Below are 20,333 nucleotides of genomic sequence, written 5' to 3' on the forward strand. Positions count from 1 at the left end.
CTAAAACACCAACAACTGCTCTATCATTTGCGAAACTCATAACTGTTTTCCATATCTGTTACCAAAGCCTAGTAACATGTATTGAAAGGGGCAGATATATCACCTTTTGTCTTTTTTATGTGTGCAAAATACTTTTCAGAGTGAGAGAATCACTTTTTGACCAACAATGTGTTTCTGACCTTAAAATGTTAATTGTGCTCAAAATTAATGTGCTTCACTTCCAAATGGTGGTATAGGGTTTATACCACCATTTGGTAAGCCTAGTAACACGTTTGCATTGAAAGGGACAGTTATATAAACTTTTTTATTTTTTATGCGTGCAAAATGCTTTTCTGCTTTTTGCCCGAGATATAACAATCATACTTTTCAATCAATTAATAATTTAACCGCCAGTGTCACAAGAAATTACGTAACCATTTAAGCTTGACTTTGGGTTTCTTGGTTAAATATTGCCGTTGTTTTGGCTTTGTGACGTCCGCAATGGTTAGATTTTGTGATAGCCACCCTGGGCTAGAACGTCATCTAGAACGTCCTCACTCTATAGCCTCAACTGAAGTCAATGAGACCAACTGGAAATATATGGAGCAGGATGAAATTAAACTGTTAAAATGATTCTGAAAAGCAGTCAGCAGTCAAGGCCAATTTGATACCCTAAATTATAGTAATAGACACATGTCAAGGACCTAGCTTTAGACTCAAGTTTTGATCCACTTACCACAGATTGATAAGTCTAATACAAAACAGTATAGTAGAAAATGCTGGTCTCCAGCTAATTATGAAGTAATTTCTTGATTGGTGATCAAGTCATAGTTTGATGATTCAAAACTAATGATTCCATGTTATATTGCCAAAAGGCTCTTGATAATCAATTGATATTAAATGTATTTAAAAAAAAGAAAAAAAAGGGGTTTATACAAAGACATACAGAAGTTTATATCAGCCACCTGAGGTGCCCTTTATTATAACAAGAAAAATCTTTACAAACAGCACTTTTTTTTTACAGATGACTTGAGAAGAAAAATATTTCTTGCAAATCAAAGGAGGAAAAACAAAAGTATAGTCACTACAAGCTACAGGTAACTGAATTACATTTTACAAACTTGAGAAAATAAAAAAAACACTGAATGTATTTAATGTAGACCAAATTGGCTCATTACAGAAAATAAAATATAAAATGTATTCATCTTACCATTCATTTCTGAATAAATTTCTGAAAAAAGGAGCATGTTTTAAATGATATAATTCATGTATAATTTTCATATGTCTAGCTCTGCATTAGTTAGAGAATCAAAATATACACTATGTAGAAGTACGGCTGTGGACTGCTGTCTCCATCAGAAGGGCATGCCTAACACATAGATTTCTGAAACAAAATCCTGTTTACAAAGTTAATGCTTCACCTATTTACAAAAGGAAGATAAACAGCCATAGGCTTGAACTTAGTGGAGGGAATGTGAAAGTGAATTTTCCCTCTCAATAATAACATTTCCCCAACAATAATGTTTTGAACAAAGACCACAGGACTTACAAAAAGACTAAGTCTGTCTTCAAATGCCAGTCTCCAAGATGGCAGCGTAATATTCAATTTATCACATCCCCATTCCGCAATGTTGCATGCGTGGGAATAATCAATTCGAAGCGCAAACATTTATTTAATCCGAAAATGTATAAAACATCTTTACCCGCCCCAAAAAAACACTTGAATATTACACTTAAATTGAAGTAGCACTGGAACTTAAAATCTTCTCTGTAAAAATGCTCTTTAAAAAGAAAATCACTATAATTATTATAAACAAAGATTACACAAAAAAAAGATGGAACTATAAACTAAGATTGAGAGCTCATAAAAAGGGCTAAGTCCTTAAACAAATAAATACCCAGTGTGTTTACTGTCTACTCAGGGGAGAAAAGAACGATGCAACAGAACATATTGAAGTTATAAATAAGGCATTAATAAATAAGAAGACAAAGGAAGCACAGGGAATCTTGCTGTTAGTATAAAAACACAAACAAAGATAAAGGTTGCCTATCTGTCGTCTGCCGCCCTATTTAAGTGTGCCATTCTCGTAAAAAAACACAAATATTCAGCAGTTCTCATGGGCGTCGTAGAGAAACACAAGCTTGTTATTTGAACTGTTCGGGTATAAGCCCTATATGGGACTGCATGCTTGTGGGCGGGCTGGATATTCCTTCCGACCAATCAGACATGTTGGAATGTGGAGAGGAGCTTGACCACTGGTCTGGGGAGCCCGGTGAGGGGGTCAGAAAGGGGTGGTCGGGGACCTGCAGCTGGTGGTTGGGGGTGTTGTCCATGGGCCCAGTATAACTATGTTGGGAAGGAGGGGTTAGAAACTGGGCGCTAGGCATGGACTGGCTGAGGGAGGTGGGCATGATGGGGGCGTCCTGGGGCAGGATGGTGTGGATGGGCATGCCGGAGCCGCCGGTGCCCTGCTGCAGCTCCGGGGAGCCCAGGTCCCCGCCGATGAACGTCTGAGCGCCGCCGCTGGCGTTCTGATGCGTCAGCTGAATGCTCTGCTGTGGCTGCTGATGAGGCTGCTGCTGCTGCTGATGCAACTGCTGCAGGTTCTGCATCTGCTGCATCTGCTGTGCCTGCTGCTGCATGAGGTGGGGCTGGGGGCCCAGCCGGCTGCCCTGCATCCCCTGGAAGGCCAGCATGTGGGACACGGGGTGGCCGTTGTGAAGGGCGCTCATCATGGCGTGCTGCCCCCCCTGGTGCAAGGCCCCCTGCCCCCCGGGAGGGCCCCTCAGGGGGTTGAAGTGGCCCCCCTGACTCAGGCTGCTGTGCATCCTGGAGAGCCACTCACACTGGCCGTTCATGGGGGGCTGGCCCCCCGCGCCGGACACAGGCAGGTGGGTGAGGCGCGGCGGGAGTGGGTCGAACTGCATGCGAGCCAGCTCCTGCTTGTTGGCCAGACCCATGAGGCCCACGCCCATGTGGGGGTCGGCCAGGCCCTGCATGTGGCCCAGAGACACTGATGGGGACTGCTGGAAGGGCGAGGTCATCATGGGCGGCGAGGCCACGTCCGAGACGTAGCCGTGGGGGGACTCCAGCGAGTCGACGGGCGACAACACGGCCGAGCTGTCCAGCAGGCCGGCCGGCGGCTTCCCGTCCGGCCCGCTCTTCTTCTTGTTCTTCATGTCTTTGCCGTCCTTGCAGCCGATGCCCTTGGCGCTGGGCTTGCGGGCCTTCTTGCCTGGGCCGTGGGACCCCTGAGGGCCCTTCATTCCCCCCAGGTAGTTGTTGGGAGAGCAGAGCTGGGGGGGCAGCGAGGACCCCATGGAGCCAGTGTGCATGGGCGGGCTGCGCACCAGGTTGTACTCGTCCAGCAGGCGCACAATGTCGTGGTGCATCCTCTCCCCAGCCACGTCCCGGGGCAGCCGGTCCATGTGGTCCGTGATGTCCCGGTTGGCAAAGTGCTCCAGAAGGATCTTGGCCGACTCGTAGCTTCCTTCCCTGGCAGCCAGGAACAAGGGCGTCTCCTCCTGAGGACAAACACACACACACACACATGCTCAGAGCTCCACTCTCCCTCTGTATCTGTATATTGTTTTAATGCTCTAATACTTTAACTTACTTTTAGTAATTACCTTTTCTCTTCTTCATTTTTATTACTGTACTACTATTATTTATTATAATCATTCAAAGGTTTTATTGTTGGTATTTCCCTGCTGTGTTATGTCTCTCTTTCATTCCATATTCTGCTTACCTAATAATTGTTATTCTGGTTATATATATAATATCTTTACTCCCCATTGGCCTACATATCTCCCTGTGTGTTGCCATGTTGCCATGTTGCCTACACAGGCTCTCATGGACAAGAGTCCTGGGAAGCCTCGATCTTCCTCGATTAAATAAAGGTTGACGATGGACCATTGAGTCAATATAAAGAGTGTGTTTCTGTTGCCCTGGTTGTTACCTTGTTATTCTGCATGTCCTTGTTCCCTCCGTTCTTCAACAGAACGATGGCCGCCTCCACGTTGTTCACAGCCGCCGCCCAGTGCAGAGCGGATTTACCTGAGCGCCAAAACAAAGAGCAACGTTAGAGATGAACAGCGGGTCAAAGACCCCCTGTACGCCGATGTCAGTGCGAGGAGGGAGGAGGGAGCGTACCGAAGTCGTCAATGGCGTTGACGTCAGCGTGGCAGTTGATGAGCTCCTCCACCATGCCCTCCACCGCCAGCCGTGCGGCCAGGATCAGAGGGGTGGTGCCGTCCTGCATGCGGGAGTCCAGGTCGGTGGCGCGGTTCCGGATCAGGATCTATAGAATCAACAGACAATAATCAATACTACAACGAGTAGACAACCATGACCCCCGGGTCCAACCACAGGATCTGAAGACGAGTGCTTTAACAGTTGAGAACACAGAGTGAACCCCCGCTTTCAGCTCAAAGTGTTATCTCCATGGTTACGCCTTTCTGAATAGCTATTATTTCAGTGACAGTCCCACAATAGCATATATTCCGATGTGTAGGATTAAGAACTGGTCTAACTGGCACTGTGTGGCCTCGGAGCGACCCTATGCATCAGCCAATGGAGGGAGAGCGACGGCGACCCACCTGGAACACGCCCTGGGCGTCGGCCGCCACGGCGGCGTGCAGGGCCGTGCGGCCCATATTATCCTGCACGTTGGCGTCGGCGCTGGCCTCCAGCAGGCGCTTGGCGGCGTCGGAGCGGGCGTAGCGCGCGGCCAGGTGCAGCGCCGTCTCCCCAGTGCGGTCCGTCTGGTTGTGGAGGTTTGCGCCTTGGAAGATGAAGTCGTTGATGACACTCGCTGAGACATCCTCCTCCTCCTCGCTGACGCCCGTCTCCAGACCGCCGCCGCTGCACGACGCGATCATCAGTGGTGTGAAGCCGTCTGGAGAGAGGGGGAGAGGGAGCACTTTGTTATTTAACTGCTATGGCGATTGAAATGTTTATTCTCCACATAGAAACAGAGATAGAGCGAGACAGCGAGAGAGCAAAGGTCAGGGGATGATGGAGGCTTTGGGTTGTAGGCAGTAAGGCCGTAGCTGGATCTCCGAGGCCGCTGCCAAAGAAACAGAGAAGGCTTCACCAGGCTAGAGTGGGCCCGACAGCAGCACGCACTTCAAAGCACAGGGGAGATCAAAACAAAGCAAACAACTGATCGAACAGAGGATTTGACGCCCGCGCCTGGCTCCAATCACTGCAGCTCTCAACCTCTCCCGATAACGGATTCACATCAACACCCGGTGCCTACAAGAGGGCTTCAGGGGCCCGGTGGAGCCGCTGGAGCCGGGGGTGGGGTGGGGTGGGGGGGGGGGGGGGGGGGGGGTCGCTAAAGCTATGCGGATGGAAAACGAGGCATTATCATCTATCAGCATGAGGCGCCCAGTGGCTCCACGTGCACAGGCTTTCTCCTCTTCAAAAGAAAAGCAAACCCAGGCGGCTCCAGCAGATCTGGTCGATTGAAGCACATTGATCCACCATGGGGGAGGAAGTGGGGGAGAGAGGCAGAGGAGAGAGGGATAGAGTCTCTAGTTTTTAAACTCTTGTTACTTTTCATTTTAGTTGGATTTTCTTAAGAGGATTTGGCACTTGAGGTGTGTTTTCCTTAGGTTTCGTTTATGGTATTTGATGCCTTTGTTGGTCGTATTAACATGGAGTAGAGCAGCAGCCATTAATGGTTGAAATGAGGAACGGGGGCAGGAATCAGTGCTTCCGCCCTCAGGCGACCGGCTTCCAGCGGGTTGCTTTGAAGAGGATACCTCCCCCCAGGGCACGGCATTAGCACGCTCTGACGCACCCATGCTCACGCACACACACACGCACGCGCTCACACACACGCACGCGCTCACACACACATGCAAAGGCATACACAAAGTATGAAAACCTTACCTGGAAGCATTTAACTTCAATCAAATAATATATTTATGCTTTATACTAGAGTCGTAATTCTAAATTGTAATAAAAAATGGAAAAAATTATCAATTGCTCTTTAAAATAATTTTTTATAGAATTCAATTAAAAAAATATATGGAAAATCTTAAATGCTTTATATTGTTGTGTATGATTTTAAATTAATTTAAATTAATTCTAAATACAATCCTATTTTAAAATGGTCTTCAGTTGGATGTTAAACGACCGCTCACGGTTCACCACAGATGAACACATTAGCCTTCATCCACTCATCCAAAAAACAAACACAATCAACTCCAACCCGTCTGGCCGCAGTAGGAATGTCTAAAATGCTTTTCTAAAGGGGCCCGGTGAGGCACCCACCTGGGCCCCGCACGTTGACGTCCATGCAGTCGCTGTCCAGCTCTCCCTGCGGCGGGGTGGGGGCGCTGGAGGGGACGCGCAGGTCGGCCGCGTCCAGGTGCTGCTGCGTCCACTGCCGGTGGTCCGTCTTGTCCTCCACATCCAGAATGGCCTGCTCCTCAAACTGCTGCAGGACAAATCCACAACACACCTTTTAGATATATAGATATTTAATTGAATAAAGACATTTGAAATATAGAAATATTTTATTTTTGTAGGCCTACTTATTTTTGTTTTTGTACAGTTATATTCTATATTATATAATTATCATATACATAATGATTATCTTATCTTATCTGAACAGGCCATACAAATATGGCCTGTTAAGCCCTTTGAGACTGTCAGTGTGATTAAGGACTTTACAAATAGAATATAATTTAATTCAACATTAATTGAAAATCGGAGCAGCGATAACATAAAAAAGTACAAAAATATATATTTTTACAATTTGATAAAATAATGTTTTTAAAATGATATACAACTGCTTGAGATAATTGTTTGGAGGATTCTGTAATTGGAGGTGACTGCGCGGCGGTCGCTCACCCTGAAGTGCTTGGGGTCGTGGGGCTCCTCTTCGCCCCAGTCGTTGTGGGGGTCCTCCATCAGGGACAGGTCCGAAGAGTTCTTCAGCGGCCTGAGGTCAACCACACAATCTAATGACAACTCTGAACCCTCGCACAAACCTCGCTGGTGAGGCACAAACCAAAACCCCAAATGAATTCATCTGCTGATCTGGGCAGACCCCGCTGTCCTGTTCACCTCCAGCGGAGGATCGTTACCATAACCTGCACCCCCAATTCCTTATCCCACCTCCCCCACAGCCGACCTCATCCACAACAACAGCCGACCGCCACACAAACAGCTGACCCCCCCACAAACAGCTGACCCCCCCACAAACAGCCGACCGCCACACAAACAGCCGACCGCCACACAAACAGCCGACCGCCACACAAACAGCCGAACGCCACACAAACAGCCAACCTCCGCCACACAAACAGCCGACCGCCACACAAACAGCCGACTGCCACACAAACAGCCGACCACCACACAAACAGCCAACCACCACACAAACAGCCGACCTCCACCACACAAACAGCCAACCACCACACAAACAGCCGACCTCCACCACACAAACAGCCAACCACCACACAAACAGCCGACCTCCGCCACACAAACAGCCGACCGCCACACAAACAGCCGACCGCCACACAAACAGCCGACCGCCACACAAACAGCCGACCGCCCCACAAACAGCCAGACCTACTTGAGTCCGACGGCGTCCTCTCCGACGGGCTCGCGTCTCTTCTTCTTGCCGGGCTCCCCGCTCTTGAAGCCCTCCGGGAGCCAGAGTCGTCCGTGCTCGTGGCGGCGTTTCCGGGAGACCACCACGCCGACACCGAAGGCGGCCAGCAGCGCGACCACGCCCAGGGCGGCGTAGACGGTGTAGTGCTTGCTCCCAGGCGGGGGGTCCACGTGACCTGGGTGGAAGACAGCCGGCATGGTCAGGGCCGCGGGGGGGGGGTAGGACTCAGAGGGGGGGAGTGCAGGTGGTGCGGGCGGTGGCGGTGACACCACCCTAGAGCGCGCCCGGCCCTTCCTAGCCGCGGCCGATGGCTCTCCGGGATCGCCACCCCTGGACGGTCCGACAGCAGCCAGTGCCAGAGAGGAAGTGAGACTCCTTGGGCGTTTGGGAAGCTAGCTACCTCTATCTGCTCGCCAATAATCCCCCATGCTAACCACCTCTCATCATCAAAAAAGAAAAGGCGAAAAAGGGGATGGGGCTTGATAAGAACAAAAAAAAAGGAAAAGCCAGAACATCAGCAGCTTCCATCTCCTTCACAAGCCAAGGTGTCAGGAGACCCCCTCCCCATGCCTTCTTTAAGAGGGGGAGAGGGAGAGGGAGGGGCGGGATTAATGAACTTCAAATTACTGCACGCCCTTTAAGCTCTAAAGACGAAGGATTTATTAGGATTTTCAAGATAACAAAGACTCCCAACTTCTAGCACACTCCCGATCAATTTTTACCCCTTCTCTTTTCTTTTTTTCCCTCCACTAACGATTTTGAAATGATAAACTCCCCCAAGCCGGACCCATAGAGATGCATTAAGTCCCGGTGTTACATCCAGCAGGGTGAAGGTTGCAGCAGCCAATCACACTGGGAGGAAAAGTGTGTGCGTGTGTGTGTGCGTGTGTGTAGCCGTTTGTATATGTGTTAATGTGGGCTCTCTGTGACTGTGAAGCAGACGGATGGAGTGAGACAGTGATGGTGTTCTGGGAGGAGGGAGAGGGTGCTTGTGGTGGGACAGTGATGGTGTTCTGGGAGGAGGGAGAGGGTGCTTGTGGTGGGACAGTGATGGTGTTCTGGGAGGAGGGAGAGGGAGCTTGTGGTGGGGGAGGGGGATGAGTTGATTTACGGCAATTAACCATTTTGAAGCCCGAAGCAGATGGATTTGCACACAGAGGAAAGAATTGATTGTTTAGGCCTTGAGATCCACAACTGCATTTGTTCAGCTCTGAATTCTAAATACACAATCACACACACCGGGGTCAGGACCTGACTGCAGGGCGGGGCCCCTGGTCGGAGTGACTCTGGAGGCACATGTGTCGTTGGTCAGCGCGTGTGTGTGTGTGGTGTATGTGCGTGTGTTTCAGCGTGTGTGTGTGTGTGTGTGTGTGGTGTATGTGCGTGTTTCAGCGTGTGTGTGTGTATGTGCGTGTGCTTCAGCGTGTGTGTGTGGTTTATGTGCGTGTGTTTCAGCGTGTGTGGTGTATGTGCGTGTGTTTCAGCGTGTGTGTGTGTGTGTGTGTGGTGTATGTGCGTGTGTTTCAGCGCACGCGCACGTGTGTGTGTGTGTGTGTGTGTGGTGTATGTGCGTGTGTTTCAGCGTGTGTGTGTGTGTGGTGTATATGTGTGTGTTTCAGTGTGTGTGTGTGTGTTTCAGTGTGTGTGTGTGTGTGTGTGTGTGGTGTATGTGCGTGTGTTTCAGCATGTGTGTGTGTGTGTGTGTGTGTGTGTGTGTGTGGTGTATGCGTGTGTTTCAGCATGTGTGTGTGTGTGTGTGTGTGGTGTATGTGCGTGTGTTTCAGCGTGTGTGTGTGTGTGGTGTATGTGTGTGTGTTTCAGCATGTGTGTGTGTGTGTGTGTGGTGTATGTTCGTGTGTTTCAGCATGTGTGTGTGTGTGGTGTATGTGCGTGTGTTTCAGCATGTGTGTGTGTGTGTATGTGGTGTATGTGCGTGTGTTTCAGCGTGTGTGTATGTGTGGTGTATATGTGTGTGTTTCAGTGTGTGTGTGTGTGGTGTATGTGCGTGTGATTCAGCGTGTGTGTGTGTGTGTGTGTGTGGTGTATGTGCGTGTGTTTCAGCGTGTGTGTGTGTGTGTGGTGTATGTGTGTGTGTTTCAGCGTGTGTGTGTGTGTCTGTGTGGTGTATGTGTGAGGTAATGATTGGGCTGTTGGGGTTACGCCACGTGTGTGTGTGTCTCAGAGTGTGAACTCACTGTGCATTGCTTCGATGATGTAGGGCATGTTGAGCTTGCCGCTGGAGGCCAGAGCTCCCAGGAAGGCGGCCACGTCGGCGGTGCTCTGGAAGCACTCGCTGGACTGCAGGAAACACTGGCGGTTATCCACCTCCAGGTACACGATGGAGCTGAGGGAGGACACAGCCAGGGTCAACAACACACCAGTCCAGCACAGGGACAGAAACACACCTTTCGTCATTGTTTAACAGAGGCCCAGGAAAAAGGAATTGTTAATTGTTCAATGGATGGAATCGACTATTTATCGTTTAGTATTGAGTCAATTAGCAAACGCTTTTAACCAAATTCAACTTACAATATAAAACATGTCATATGGGAGCAGTAAGTGTTCAACCGGCTAGTCTACAGAGGTAGACGTCATTAACAGACCTCCCGGCTGGGTCACCCAAACCCCTGATCCATGGTCCAGATCTTTCTGAAACATCTCATCCATTCACACTGACAACATGAACTACACAGACCCCATCACTCTGTCATCTACCCAGCGGCTGACCCAGTGGTTGTCCTTTAAGAGCATGTCAGGGTTGAGGCTCCATCCAGGAAGCCTACAGAGGGAGCTAATTTCATGTTCAGCTCAGCTCTCTCTGCATAGGCCCCGTAGACCCCATGAAGCCTCACCCATAGGCCCCACAGACCCCATGAAGCCTCACCCTCTGATCTGCACGTGGTCCAGCTCCCTGCGCGTGCGGCCGGCCACGGGGAGGCCTGGTCTGAGCACCCGGTCCAGGCTCCTCCTCACCAGGCTCAGCACCTCTCCGGGGTCAGCCCCCGGCTCCAGGGACCGCTTCATGTTGTGCTTCCTGAGCTCCTGCTCGCTGCCGTAGTACGGGAACACCATCAGCTGGCCCAGCTGGTCCCTGCGGAGCGCCACGTTGGTGTGCAGCACGCGGCTGAGCTCACGCAGGAAGCCGAAGGAGTTGTTGAGGAGCTGGTCGGGCAGGATGTGGACCACCAGCACCAGCTGGCCCACCGCCAGCTTCTCCGGCACGCTGACGGCGCAGTCCAGGCCGTCCCACTCACACTCGGGGTTGTTGCAGCCCTGGTCGCAGTGGCCGTCCGCATAGTGGTCCTTGCAGTACTGGTCGTACAGCGGGCTGGGGAGGGGAGGGGGGAGGAGGGTCACAGTGGGGTGAGGGGGGGGGTCACAGTGGGGTGAGGGGGGGGGGGGGGGTCACAGTCAAATTAAAAAAAATTTCAATGTTTTTTTGCATTGACAATGTAGATATAATTGTTGTGGCTACAATCTAAACGTATATATTATAACTTTCGCCTGTTTATGGAGATATATTATTTGTAATATATTTATTTAGGATCTATTCCTCTGGTCTTAAATGCCAGTTCAACGGTTGACTTACTTGCAGTGTCCCTCCAGGTTCTGGCAGTCAAAGCCGTCGTAAAGGCAGCCGGCGCTGTCACACTGGGAGTCACACCTGCCGTTGTTGAAGTAGCGCCAGCACTGCAGCGCGGCCGAGCAGTTCTTCCAGGGGTCGTTGAAGTTCAGGGAGCAGTCGCCGCCGTCCCAGCCGCACGCGTGGTTGTTGCACAGGAGGTCGCAGAACTTGTTGCCCCGGCGCTCCCCGCACTGCAAGGCAACGCAAGGTCATCCCCCGCTAAAACCCAAGGTCATCCCCCGCTCAAACCCAAGGTCATCCATATTCATGTTCAGCGCTTCACGTCGTAAAGGGTGATGGACAATAACTCAAAGACAATAAAGGCATCAGGTCCATTATGTATGGATTCAAATAATGAATAATTAAGATGACGTAGAATCTATGTTACAGTAGGTAGATGACCTATGATTTAAAAGACTTAAATAGATTTAAAATAATAAAAACAAAGAGTGCTGATGATATCCATTCTAAACAGAGGGTGGAGGCGGACAGTTTGCTCCAGACTGAACCTTCTGGAAGCGAGAGGCGGCTCCTCACCTGTGGGATCTCACAGCTGACGTCCACCTCGGTGGGCGGCGGCGAGATGTCGTGGCCGAAGCCCCCCAAAAAGGTGTAGTCCAGGATGTGGCAGCGCAGGCCGTTGAAGCTGCTGGGGCATACACAGTTGTAGTAGGGGGCCTCCGAGGTGTACTCGCAGGTCCCACCATTGTAGCAGGGGCCCGAGTTGCAGGGGCTGTCAGTGGGGAACTGGCACTCGGGCCCCGTGAAGGCCCCCGTGCACAGACACTGGGGGGGGCTCTTCTGGCCCGAGACGCACGTGCCGCCGTTGCGACACTGGAGGCTGCCGCACGCCCGCGCGTCGTTCTCACACGAGGCGCCACTGAAGCCCTGAAACACAGCGATACGACGGAATGAAGACCCCCGGGTCACATCACTGAACCCCTGACACGTGTAGTGTGTGTAGTGTAGTGTAGTGTGTGTAGTGTGGTGTGTGTAGTGTAGTGTGTGTAGTGTGGTGTGTGTAGTGTAGTGTGTGTAGTGTGGTGTGTGTAGTGTAGTGTGTGTAGTGTGGTGTGTGTAGTGTAGTGTGTGTAGTGTGGTGTGTAGTGTAGTGTGTGTAGTGTAGTGTGGGGTGTATAGTGTAGTGTAGTGTAGTGTGTGTAGTGTAGTGTAGTGTAGTGTAGTGTGGGGTGTGTAGTGTAGTGTAGTGTGGTGTGTAGTGTAGTGTAATGTGTGTAGTGTAGTGTAGTGTAGTGTGTGTAGTGTAGTCAGAGATGTATAGTAACGAAGTAGAACTACTTCACTACTGTACTTAAGTACTAAAATGCTGTATCTGTGCTTTACTGGAGTATTATTTTTTTCTCCTACTTCCACTTTTACTTCACTACGTATTTTTGATGAGTTTAATACTTTTACTCCAATACATTTTTCATGTGCTGAATCGTTACTCGTTACAATTATAAAAATGTTATCCCATTGATTTCTGTTGGAAGACTCATTGCTCGTTGGCCGGAAACGGAAAGGGGGGCTGTTTACGTTTGGTTGTAGTCTTTTCGTTTGGTTCTCCGTCTCAACAACCGCATGAAAAGACTACAACCAAACATAAACAAACGTTTAGGGTTGTTTTAAGGACACATCGCCAGCCATTCTGAAGCAGGCAGGTAGTGTAGTGTAGTGTAGTGTAGTGTGTGTAGTGTGTGTAGTGTAGTGTAGTGTAGTGTAGTGTAGTGTAGTGTGTGTAGTGTAGTGTAGTGTGTGTAGTGTGGTGTGTAGTGTAGTGTAGTGTGTGTAGTGTAGTGTAGTGTGGGGTGTAGTGTAGTGTGTAGTGTAGTGTAGTGTAGTGTGTGTAGTGTAGTGTGTGTAGTGTAGTGTAGTGTAATGTGTGTAGTGTAGTGTAGTGTAGTGTGGGGTGTAGTGTAGTGTAATGTGTGTAGTGTAGTGTAGTGTAGTGTGTGTAGTGTGGTGTGTAGTGTAGTGTAGTGTGTGTAGTGTAGTGTAGTGTGGGGTGTGTAGTGTAGTGTGTGTAGTGTGTGTAGTGTAGTGTAGTGTGGGGTGTGTAGTGTAGTGTAGTGTAGTGTGTAGTGTAGTGTGTAGTGTAGTGTAGTGTGTGTAGTGTAGTGCAGTGTAGTGTAGTGTAGTGTGTGTAGTGTAGTGTAGTGTAGTGTAGTGTGGGGTGTAGTGTAGTGTAGTGTAGTGTGTGTGTGTAGTGTAGTGTAGTGTGTGTAGTGTAGTGTAGTGTGGGGTGTAATGTAGTGTGGGGTGTAGTGTAGTGTGCAGTGTGTAGTGTAGTGTAGTGTAGTGTGTGTAGTGTGGGGTGTAGTGTAGTGTGTAGTGTAGTGTGTAGTGTGTGTAGTGTAGTGTAGTGTGTGTAGTGTGTGTAGTGTAGTGTAGTGTAGTGTGGTGTGGGGTGTAGTGTAGTGTGTAGTGTGTAGTGTAGTGTAGTGTAGTGTGGGGTGTAGTATAGCGTGTAGTGTGTAGTGTAGTGTAGCGTAGTGTAGTGTAGTGTGGGGTGTAGTGTAGTGTAGTGTGTAGTGTGTAGTGTAGTGTGTGTAGTGTAGTGTAGTGTAGTGTAGTGTAGTGTAGTGTGTAGTGTGTAGTGTAGTGTAGTGTGTGTAGTGTAGTGTAGTGTAGTGTAGTGTAGTGTAGTGTAGTGTGGGGTGTAGTGTGTAGTGTGTAGTGTAGTGTAGTGTGTGTAGTGTAGTGTAGTGTGGGGTGTAGTGCACTCACCGGAGGGCACTTGCAGATGAAGCCGTGCGGGGTGTTGCTGGCCACGGCGCAGGAGCCTCCGTTGCGGCAGGGCTTCCCCTTGCAGCCGTCAAACACGGTGTCGCAGCGCTGGCCTGGGGGGCAGGGAGACGTTAGGGCTGGAGACTGGGGGGCCTTTTGGAAAGCCTCCAACAAGTAAATACTGCTAACTTAAATCACTCCAATCCAAGTCAATGAGAGCCGCAGATATACATGTTATTAACTTAACATCAATTATATTTGTTTGGCCCAATAAAACCCAAGGGGGGCCACTGCTATTATTTTATTTTATTTTAGTAAATTGTTGTATATTGCTGCTGTTTTATTTGGTGGTGATGTACGGTGTGAGACATGTGTGTCTCAAGATGATGTTCTGTCAACGCTTAGACATTCAAGAAATCTGAATCTGGATCTAGTGACACAGCTTATCACCATCAGCATCAACCCCCCAACACAACAGCCCCCTGGTCCTCCTCTCACTGTAAAGAGATGAATGCTCTATGGATGTGTTCACTGGTCTCACCAGTGTAGCCCGTGCGGCAGTCGCAGCGGTAGTTGTTGGTGAGCTGGATGCAGTTGTGCGTGCCCCGCGGGTCGCAGGGGTTGGACAGACACTCGTTGACATCCCCCTCGCATCGCTCCCCCACGTAGCCGGCGTGGCACTGGCAGTGGTACCCCCCGACGCGGTCCACACACGTTCCCTGGTTGAAGCACTTGGGCTCGTGGGTGATGGGGTCGGTGCCCGGGGTACAGTCGTCCAGGTTGATCTCGCAGTGCACGCCTGGCAGGTGAAAAGGTCACAATGACATGATCATTTCATTTCATTTCATTCCTCCTCAAATTCCTCCTCAAATCTTATTATGCGCTGGATACAATATGTTTCATGCGGATATAAGACAGGCCAAACAACTGAGAAAAGCAGTTGGTTAAAGGTGGGCGTTTTATGAGATGCATGTTAGTCGTTTGCTCATGACTGTTGACACACATCTATAAAACTACCAACCCAGCAACAAATCAGATACAGGTCAGACGCACACACACAACTCTATTGATACTTTCACTGACCTGCACGACCCCCCCCCCCCCAAACACTCATCCACACAAACACACAGACACACACAACTTCATATACCAGAGAAGAAGAATGTATTGAATAGGAGATGAAAAAGAAGAGGAAGAAGAAACACTAAAATCATTCTTCTTTTGACACGCTGCCCAAGAGAGGACGCAGAGAACAAGCCGGGGAGAGAGAGCTGTTTTCAGATGCCCTGGATGCAGCTAAGCCCTAATTAATGAAGTGTGGAGGAAGAGGAGGCAGAGGGGGCGTAGGGGAGGGGTGCGCGGGTCCAGGGGGCTGACCTTGGCTTCCTCGGGGACAGGAGCATTTGTAGGTATTGATCATATCAATGCAGGTGCCCCCGTTCTGGCACGGCTGGGAAAAACACTCGTTGATCTCGTCCGAGCAGTTGGTCCCGACGTAGCCGGGAATACACTGAGAGAGAGAGAGAGAGAGAGAGAGAGAGAGAGACTCAATCAATGTCTGACATGAACAAGGCAGTGTGTTTTTGTTTACCAAGCGGTTTTCTGTGAAGCTGATTTTTTATTCCAGGGGAGATTAACATAAATGAGCTCTTTCTCTGCTGTCCACTAACAAACCTCTTCATTAGTCCGCCCACTGATGTTGTGAGGAGGACGAAGGATAAAGCACATAAAGCACTAAAGCCTGCAGTATGTTTGTTCATGTGCTACGAGTCGTCCGGTCGTTAGACCGTCTTATTAAAATACACACACGCAAAATAGCTCAGGCATAGCAGAGAACAATCCCTCTTTGCAACATAGATTACACAAGTTAGGACTGATACAGACTGGTAGAAAGTAAGCCATTATCTTTTGTACATTTGCTTGCAGTACGATGTCTCTGCAACAACAAGGAGTCTGATCAACAGACTGCTTCACGCGGGGCCTCACCTTGCAGGAGTAGCCTCCCAGGAAGTCGTTGCAGGCGGCTCCGTTCTGGCAGGGGTTGGGCGTGCATTCATCCACCTGCTGCTCGCAGTAGCTGCCCGTGTAGCCCACCTGGCAGTGGCAGTAGTGGGTGTTGCCGGCATCCAGACAGGAGCCCGAGTTACGACACAGCTGGGCCACGTCGACACCTGGACACACAAGGAGGCCATGAGACAGGACTCACTTATTGACCGGTGATTTGACTCAGGCTGGCTTAAGAGGCTCTGCTGGAGAAGAGGAAGGAATGTCCAAATATGAAATGCATATGATCAAAGACACAGCGATATCTCCCCCACACGACCAACCACACACACACACACACACACACACACACACACACACACACACACACACACACACACACACACACACACTACCTCTCTGCTTGGCTGCCACCTGGCAGGACACGCTGGGCACGTCGCAGTAGAGGCCGGACCAGCCGGTGCGGCACTGGCAGCGGTACGACGTCCCGGACTGCCAGCAGCTGCCCCCGTTCTGACAGGGAGACGACATGCACCACCGCACCAGGTTCTGTACACACACACACACACACACACACACACACACACACACAGGCACACACACACACACACACACACACACACACACACACACACACACACACACACACACACACACACACACACAGGCAGACATTATGTTAATGCTCCATGTGGATGTCAGCCAGTGAAAAGTTGACTTTGTGGTAGAAAAATGATTCCTCTTAATACATATTAACAATCTCAACTATATTAATTATGACTTGGTAATCCTTATGGGTCATATTTCAACAATTCAATTTCTTGTCCACTAATAATAATAATCTTCATAATCATGAATTCCATTTACTTTTTACTTTTTTTTAGATTTACTTTTCGAGGCTCTCCAAGTGCTTAACATAGTGAGTGTCTAGGACAGTGGTGAGGAACAGTCCTCAGTGCTTAACGTAGTGAGTGTCTAGGACAGTGGTGAGGAACAGTCTCAGTGCTTAACGTAGTGAGTGTCTAGGACAGTGGTGAGGAACAGTCCTCAGTGCTTAACGTAGTGAGTGTCTAGGACAGTGGTGAGGAACAGTCTCAGTGCTTAACGTAGTGAGTGTCTAGGACAGTGGTGAGGATCTCTCCACTAGAGACCAGAGGAGGAGGGGCTACCTGACAGTTGAGTCCGTTGTAACCATGGGGACAGGTGCACTTGTAGGTGCCATAGCTGTCCTGGCAGGTTCCTCCGTTCAGGCAGGGCCTGGAGTCACACTCGTTGATGTCGTGTTGGCAGTAGCTGCCGGTGAAGCCCGGAGGACACAAGCAGGTGAAGGTGTTGATGCCGTCCACGCACGTACCCCCGTTGAAGCAGGAGCTACACCGGGGAGACGGGGAGGAGGTGAGTTACAAGTGGACACATCCAGCCAAACATCTTACTTCAAAAACAGCTTCTCCCCCACTGCGATATGGACGCTGAAGTCACCACATCTGTCATCATTACAACAACATTTCCAAGAAGAATCCACTGCACATCATACAGGTAGTGATCCATTTCAGCCCAAAGAAGGGCAGAGAAAGTGAACAGCCCTTAGTTGTTAACCGAAGCTGATGATCACACCATGATCACACTCTCTATCAGCTTCACTACAACAACACAAACGTATTCTTGTACAAAGACTTGTTCAAGATGTTTCCTTTGCTTCAGTATGGAAGCTTGAACCACACTCCAACATGCCAGACGATGAGCAGAAGATGTGTGGTACCTCTCTGTGCAGTCGGGGGTGTTGTTCTCGCAGTGGATCCCGCTGAATCCCAGCGGGCAGGTACAGGTGTAGCTGTTAACACAGTCGGTGCAATTGGCTCCGTTCTTGCACGGGTTGCTCTCACACTCGTTGGTGTCCTGCTCACACTTGGTGCCCCTGAAGCCTGGCAGGCAGGTGCACAGGAAGCCGTTGACCTCATCCCGACAGAGGCCTCCGTTGCTGCAGGGGTCTGGGAGAGAAGAAGGAGATGAGCTCAGCGTCCACGCTGTCTTCCTCTGGAGCTGATGGTGGCAGCCTAGCATTGTTACCCCCTGGGTGGAGCAAACCACTCCCATTCTCCACCTTGACGCTGCATTCAAAGCTCATACCATCTAATGACCCGGGTGACACGTTCTAGAACCAAAATGATCTAAACGCCAACTACCGTCTTCATTTCTAAACCTTAAACCACGTTTTGTGAGGCCAAACTGCTGAACTCCCATCTGTTGTTTGGCTCCTAACACCAAACCAAGAATCCAGCCCATTCTTCATGTGTGGACCACTTCAGGCCTTAACTAGGCTCAAAACTTAGCTTTCGCTTAACACATATGGACTGAGACCAACAGGTAGCTTATGCTGCGTTCCAGGGACACTTTTCAACCCGTAAGTTACGACTTAAAGTCACGACTCACGACTTGGTAGCTTTCCAGGCAAGACACAAGTCACAAAAATAAACCCTTCTGCTGCTCTGTGGGCTATACATTCTCTGGCTATACTAGGTATGTTGCGCTCAAAGCCAGGGTATGCTGTGACACGGAAGTGGCTGTTTTAGCATCGCTGTATCACCATGGTGTCTAGAACAGTTGTGTAAAAGCAAAGCCTATTGACCAATCAATTATCTTGATAAACAAAGTTATCTCACGTGTAAGATTATGTCATATGTATTACAGGGGGAGTTCCGCCTATCATTCTCGCAGGTGCAATTAACACTGTTGCGCGTACCAAAATGCCACTAATATGGACATTCATACCATAAAACATGTCCTAACAACCGATTTTGATTTTATAGATAGTACCAACAGAGGCCGCCATTGTTGTTTATGTGTGTGACATCAAAAGCTGTAACTGGGAGTACATCGATCTGGTACGAGTTCACAGGTAGTGAGTTACGGGTTTGACTGCCGTTCCAGGGCGGGTAGAAGGTTGTGAAAACACGAGTTACGGGTTGCCTGGAACACGCCATTAATCTGTAGTCTATTAAAGATATTGAGTGATATTGATAATCTTAACATAAATAAAGTGATCTCAAATTTTACAGACTTGACAAAAAACATTCACATGCAAGGAAAGCATAAACTTGATTTTTAGTACTAATCCCCCAAATGTCTGTATATTATATATATAATGCTGAAGTGAATGCAAAAAAATCTTGATTCAGGACCAAGCCCTCAAATTGAAATTCCTAAATACTGAAGGGAACATGTAAGTTCAGCCTTGTATGAAAAACCTTTTAAACGTTGTTAATATTAAACGTCTCAGTCCAGCTAGTGGAGTCCCATCCATGGAAACCATGTGTAGTCAGAGAGTCGCAGAAACCCCCTCCGAGTCAGCCCAAAGGTCTGCGCCAGTGAAGGCTGAGCAGTAATATAAACCTACTGGGCTTGCACTCGTCCACATCGGTCTGGCAGTTGCGTCCGTTGTAGCCCGGTGTGCAGTCGCAGCGGTAGGTCCCATTGGCGTTGTGGCACGTGGCGGCGTTACGACAGGGGCTTTTTACACACTCGTCAATGTCCATCTCACATGCCTGACCTGAAAGAGATAGAGTGTGCAGAAATGAAGTGGATTTACAAATCATGCCTGTCCTCAAATGTAAACGGAAATGTGTGTTTTAGTCATTTTTTGTTTCTTTTGGGTTACCTTTAGCACCCTTTGACTCAAGAAAAAAGAAGTGTTCCCATGTGAATACAAGCATTACAAGATAGTTTGAAAAGTTACAAGGTCTGGCGGGTGAGTGATGTAACATCATGAAAGTGTGGTCGGTGTGTCTTTACCCTGCCACCCCTCGGGACACACACACGAGTAGCTCTCGTAATCCTCAGACTCCTTGCAGACGCCAGCATTCTTACACGGCTTCTGACCGCAGGGGGCCAGCAGAGTCTCACAGTTTTCTCCTGCAAGACACACACACACACACACACACACACACACACACACACACACACACACACAAACACACACAAGATATAACTATGGAACCTCTACATAAAAAAAATGAACCAACACAAATATATAGACACCCAATATTTGTTTTGCACTGTTGAGGAAGTCATGAGGTAACCAAAAAACAGTACTTAAATGGTTCAAATCAGTGCTATCAGAAGTCTCTGTACATGCTCGGGAGGGCCTGCACACACAGACGCTCCATATCTCTTTGCACAACACACAGCTCTTTCAGGAAGTCAGCTCCGGCTTCCTGCCATTGTCAACCCATTTGCTTTTCTGTGAGACAGGAAGTGCCCAAACAGGATATGTGTCAAACTCCCGTTCCAGCTCCCAGTCACAAGTAAAAAACTTTTGATACTGGGAAAGTTTGACGTTTTTGTGTTGAATTAAATCCAAAAGGTTGAGCCCTGAG

General features: G+C 49.1%; 1 protein-coding gene across 2 annotated transcripts in view; it reads right to left on the reverse strand.

The window, feature by feature from the left end:
• Positions 1-943: 943 nt before the first annotated feature.
• notch1b (notch receptor 1b) overlaps positions 944-20,333 on the reverse strand; it is a 45,049-nt gene continuing 25,659 nt past the window's right edge. The window contains exons 16-35 of one of the 2 annotated variants that reach the window (XM_084468637.1): positions 19,750-19,869; positions 19,355-19,507; positions 17,720-17,948; positions 17,130-17,331; positions 16,356-16,509; positions 15,943-16,127; positions 15,334-15,466; positions 14,498-14,755; positions 13,957-14,069; positions 11,767-12,117; positions 11,194-11,420; positions 10,489-10,932; positions 9,800-9,948; positions 7,566-7,779; positions 6,845-6,935; positions 6,263-6,425; positions 4,579-4,877; positions 4,133-4,280; positions 3,939-4,036; positions 944-3,504 (exon numbers count right to left, since the gene is read on the reverse strand). In XM_084468637.1, the coding sequence (XP_084324763.1) occupies positions 2,125-3,504; positions 3,939-4,036; positions 4,133-4,280; positions 4,579-4,877; positions 6,263-6,425; positions 6,845-6,935; positions 7,566-7,779; positions 9,800-9,948; positions 10,489-10,932; positions 11,194-11,420; positions 11,767-12,117; positions 13,957-14,069; positions 14,498-14,755; positions 15,334-15,466; positions 15,943-16,127; positions 16,356-16,509; positions 17,130-17,331; positions 17,720-17,948; positions 19,355-19,507; positions 19,750-19,869 (5,111 nt within the window). In that variant the 3' untranslated portion in view covers positions 944-2,124. Of the gene's footprint in view, positions 3,505-3,938; positions 4,037-4,132; positions 4,281-4,578; positions 4,878-6,262; positions 6,429-6,844; positions 6,936-7,565; positions 7,780-9,799; positions 9,949-10,488; positions 10,933-11,193; positions 11,421-11,766; positions 12,118-13,956; positions 14,070-14,497; positions 14,756-15,333; positions 15,467-15,942; positions 16,128-16,355; positions 16,510-17,129; positions 17,332-17,719; positions 17,949-19,354; positions 19,508-19,749; positions 19,870-20,333 lie in introns of both variants that reach the window. The other variant, XM_084468636.1, reaches the window with a different exon arrangement.

This window comes from Micromesistius poutassou (assembly GCF_964030765.1).
Source record: "Micromesistius poutassou genome assembly, chromosome: 5".
Taxonomy (NCBI): Eukaryota; Metazoa; Chordata; class Actinopteri; order Gadiformes; family Gadidae; genus Micromesistius; species Micromesistius poutassou.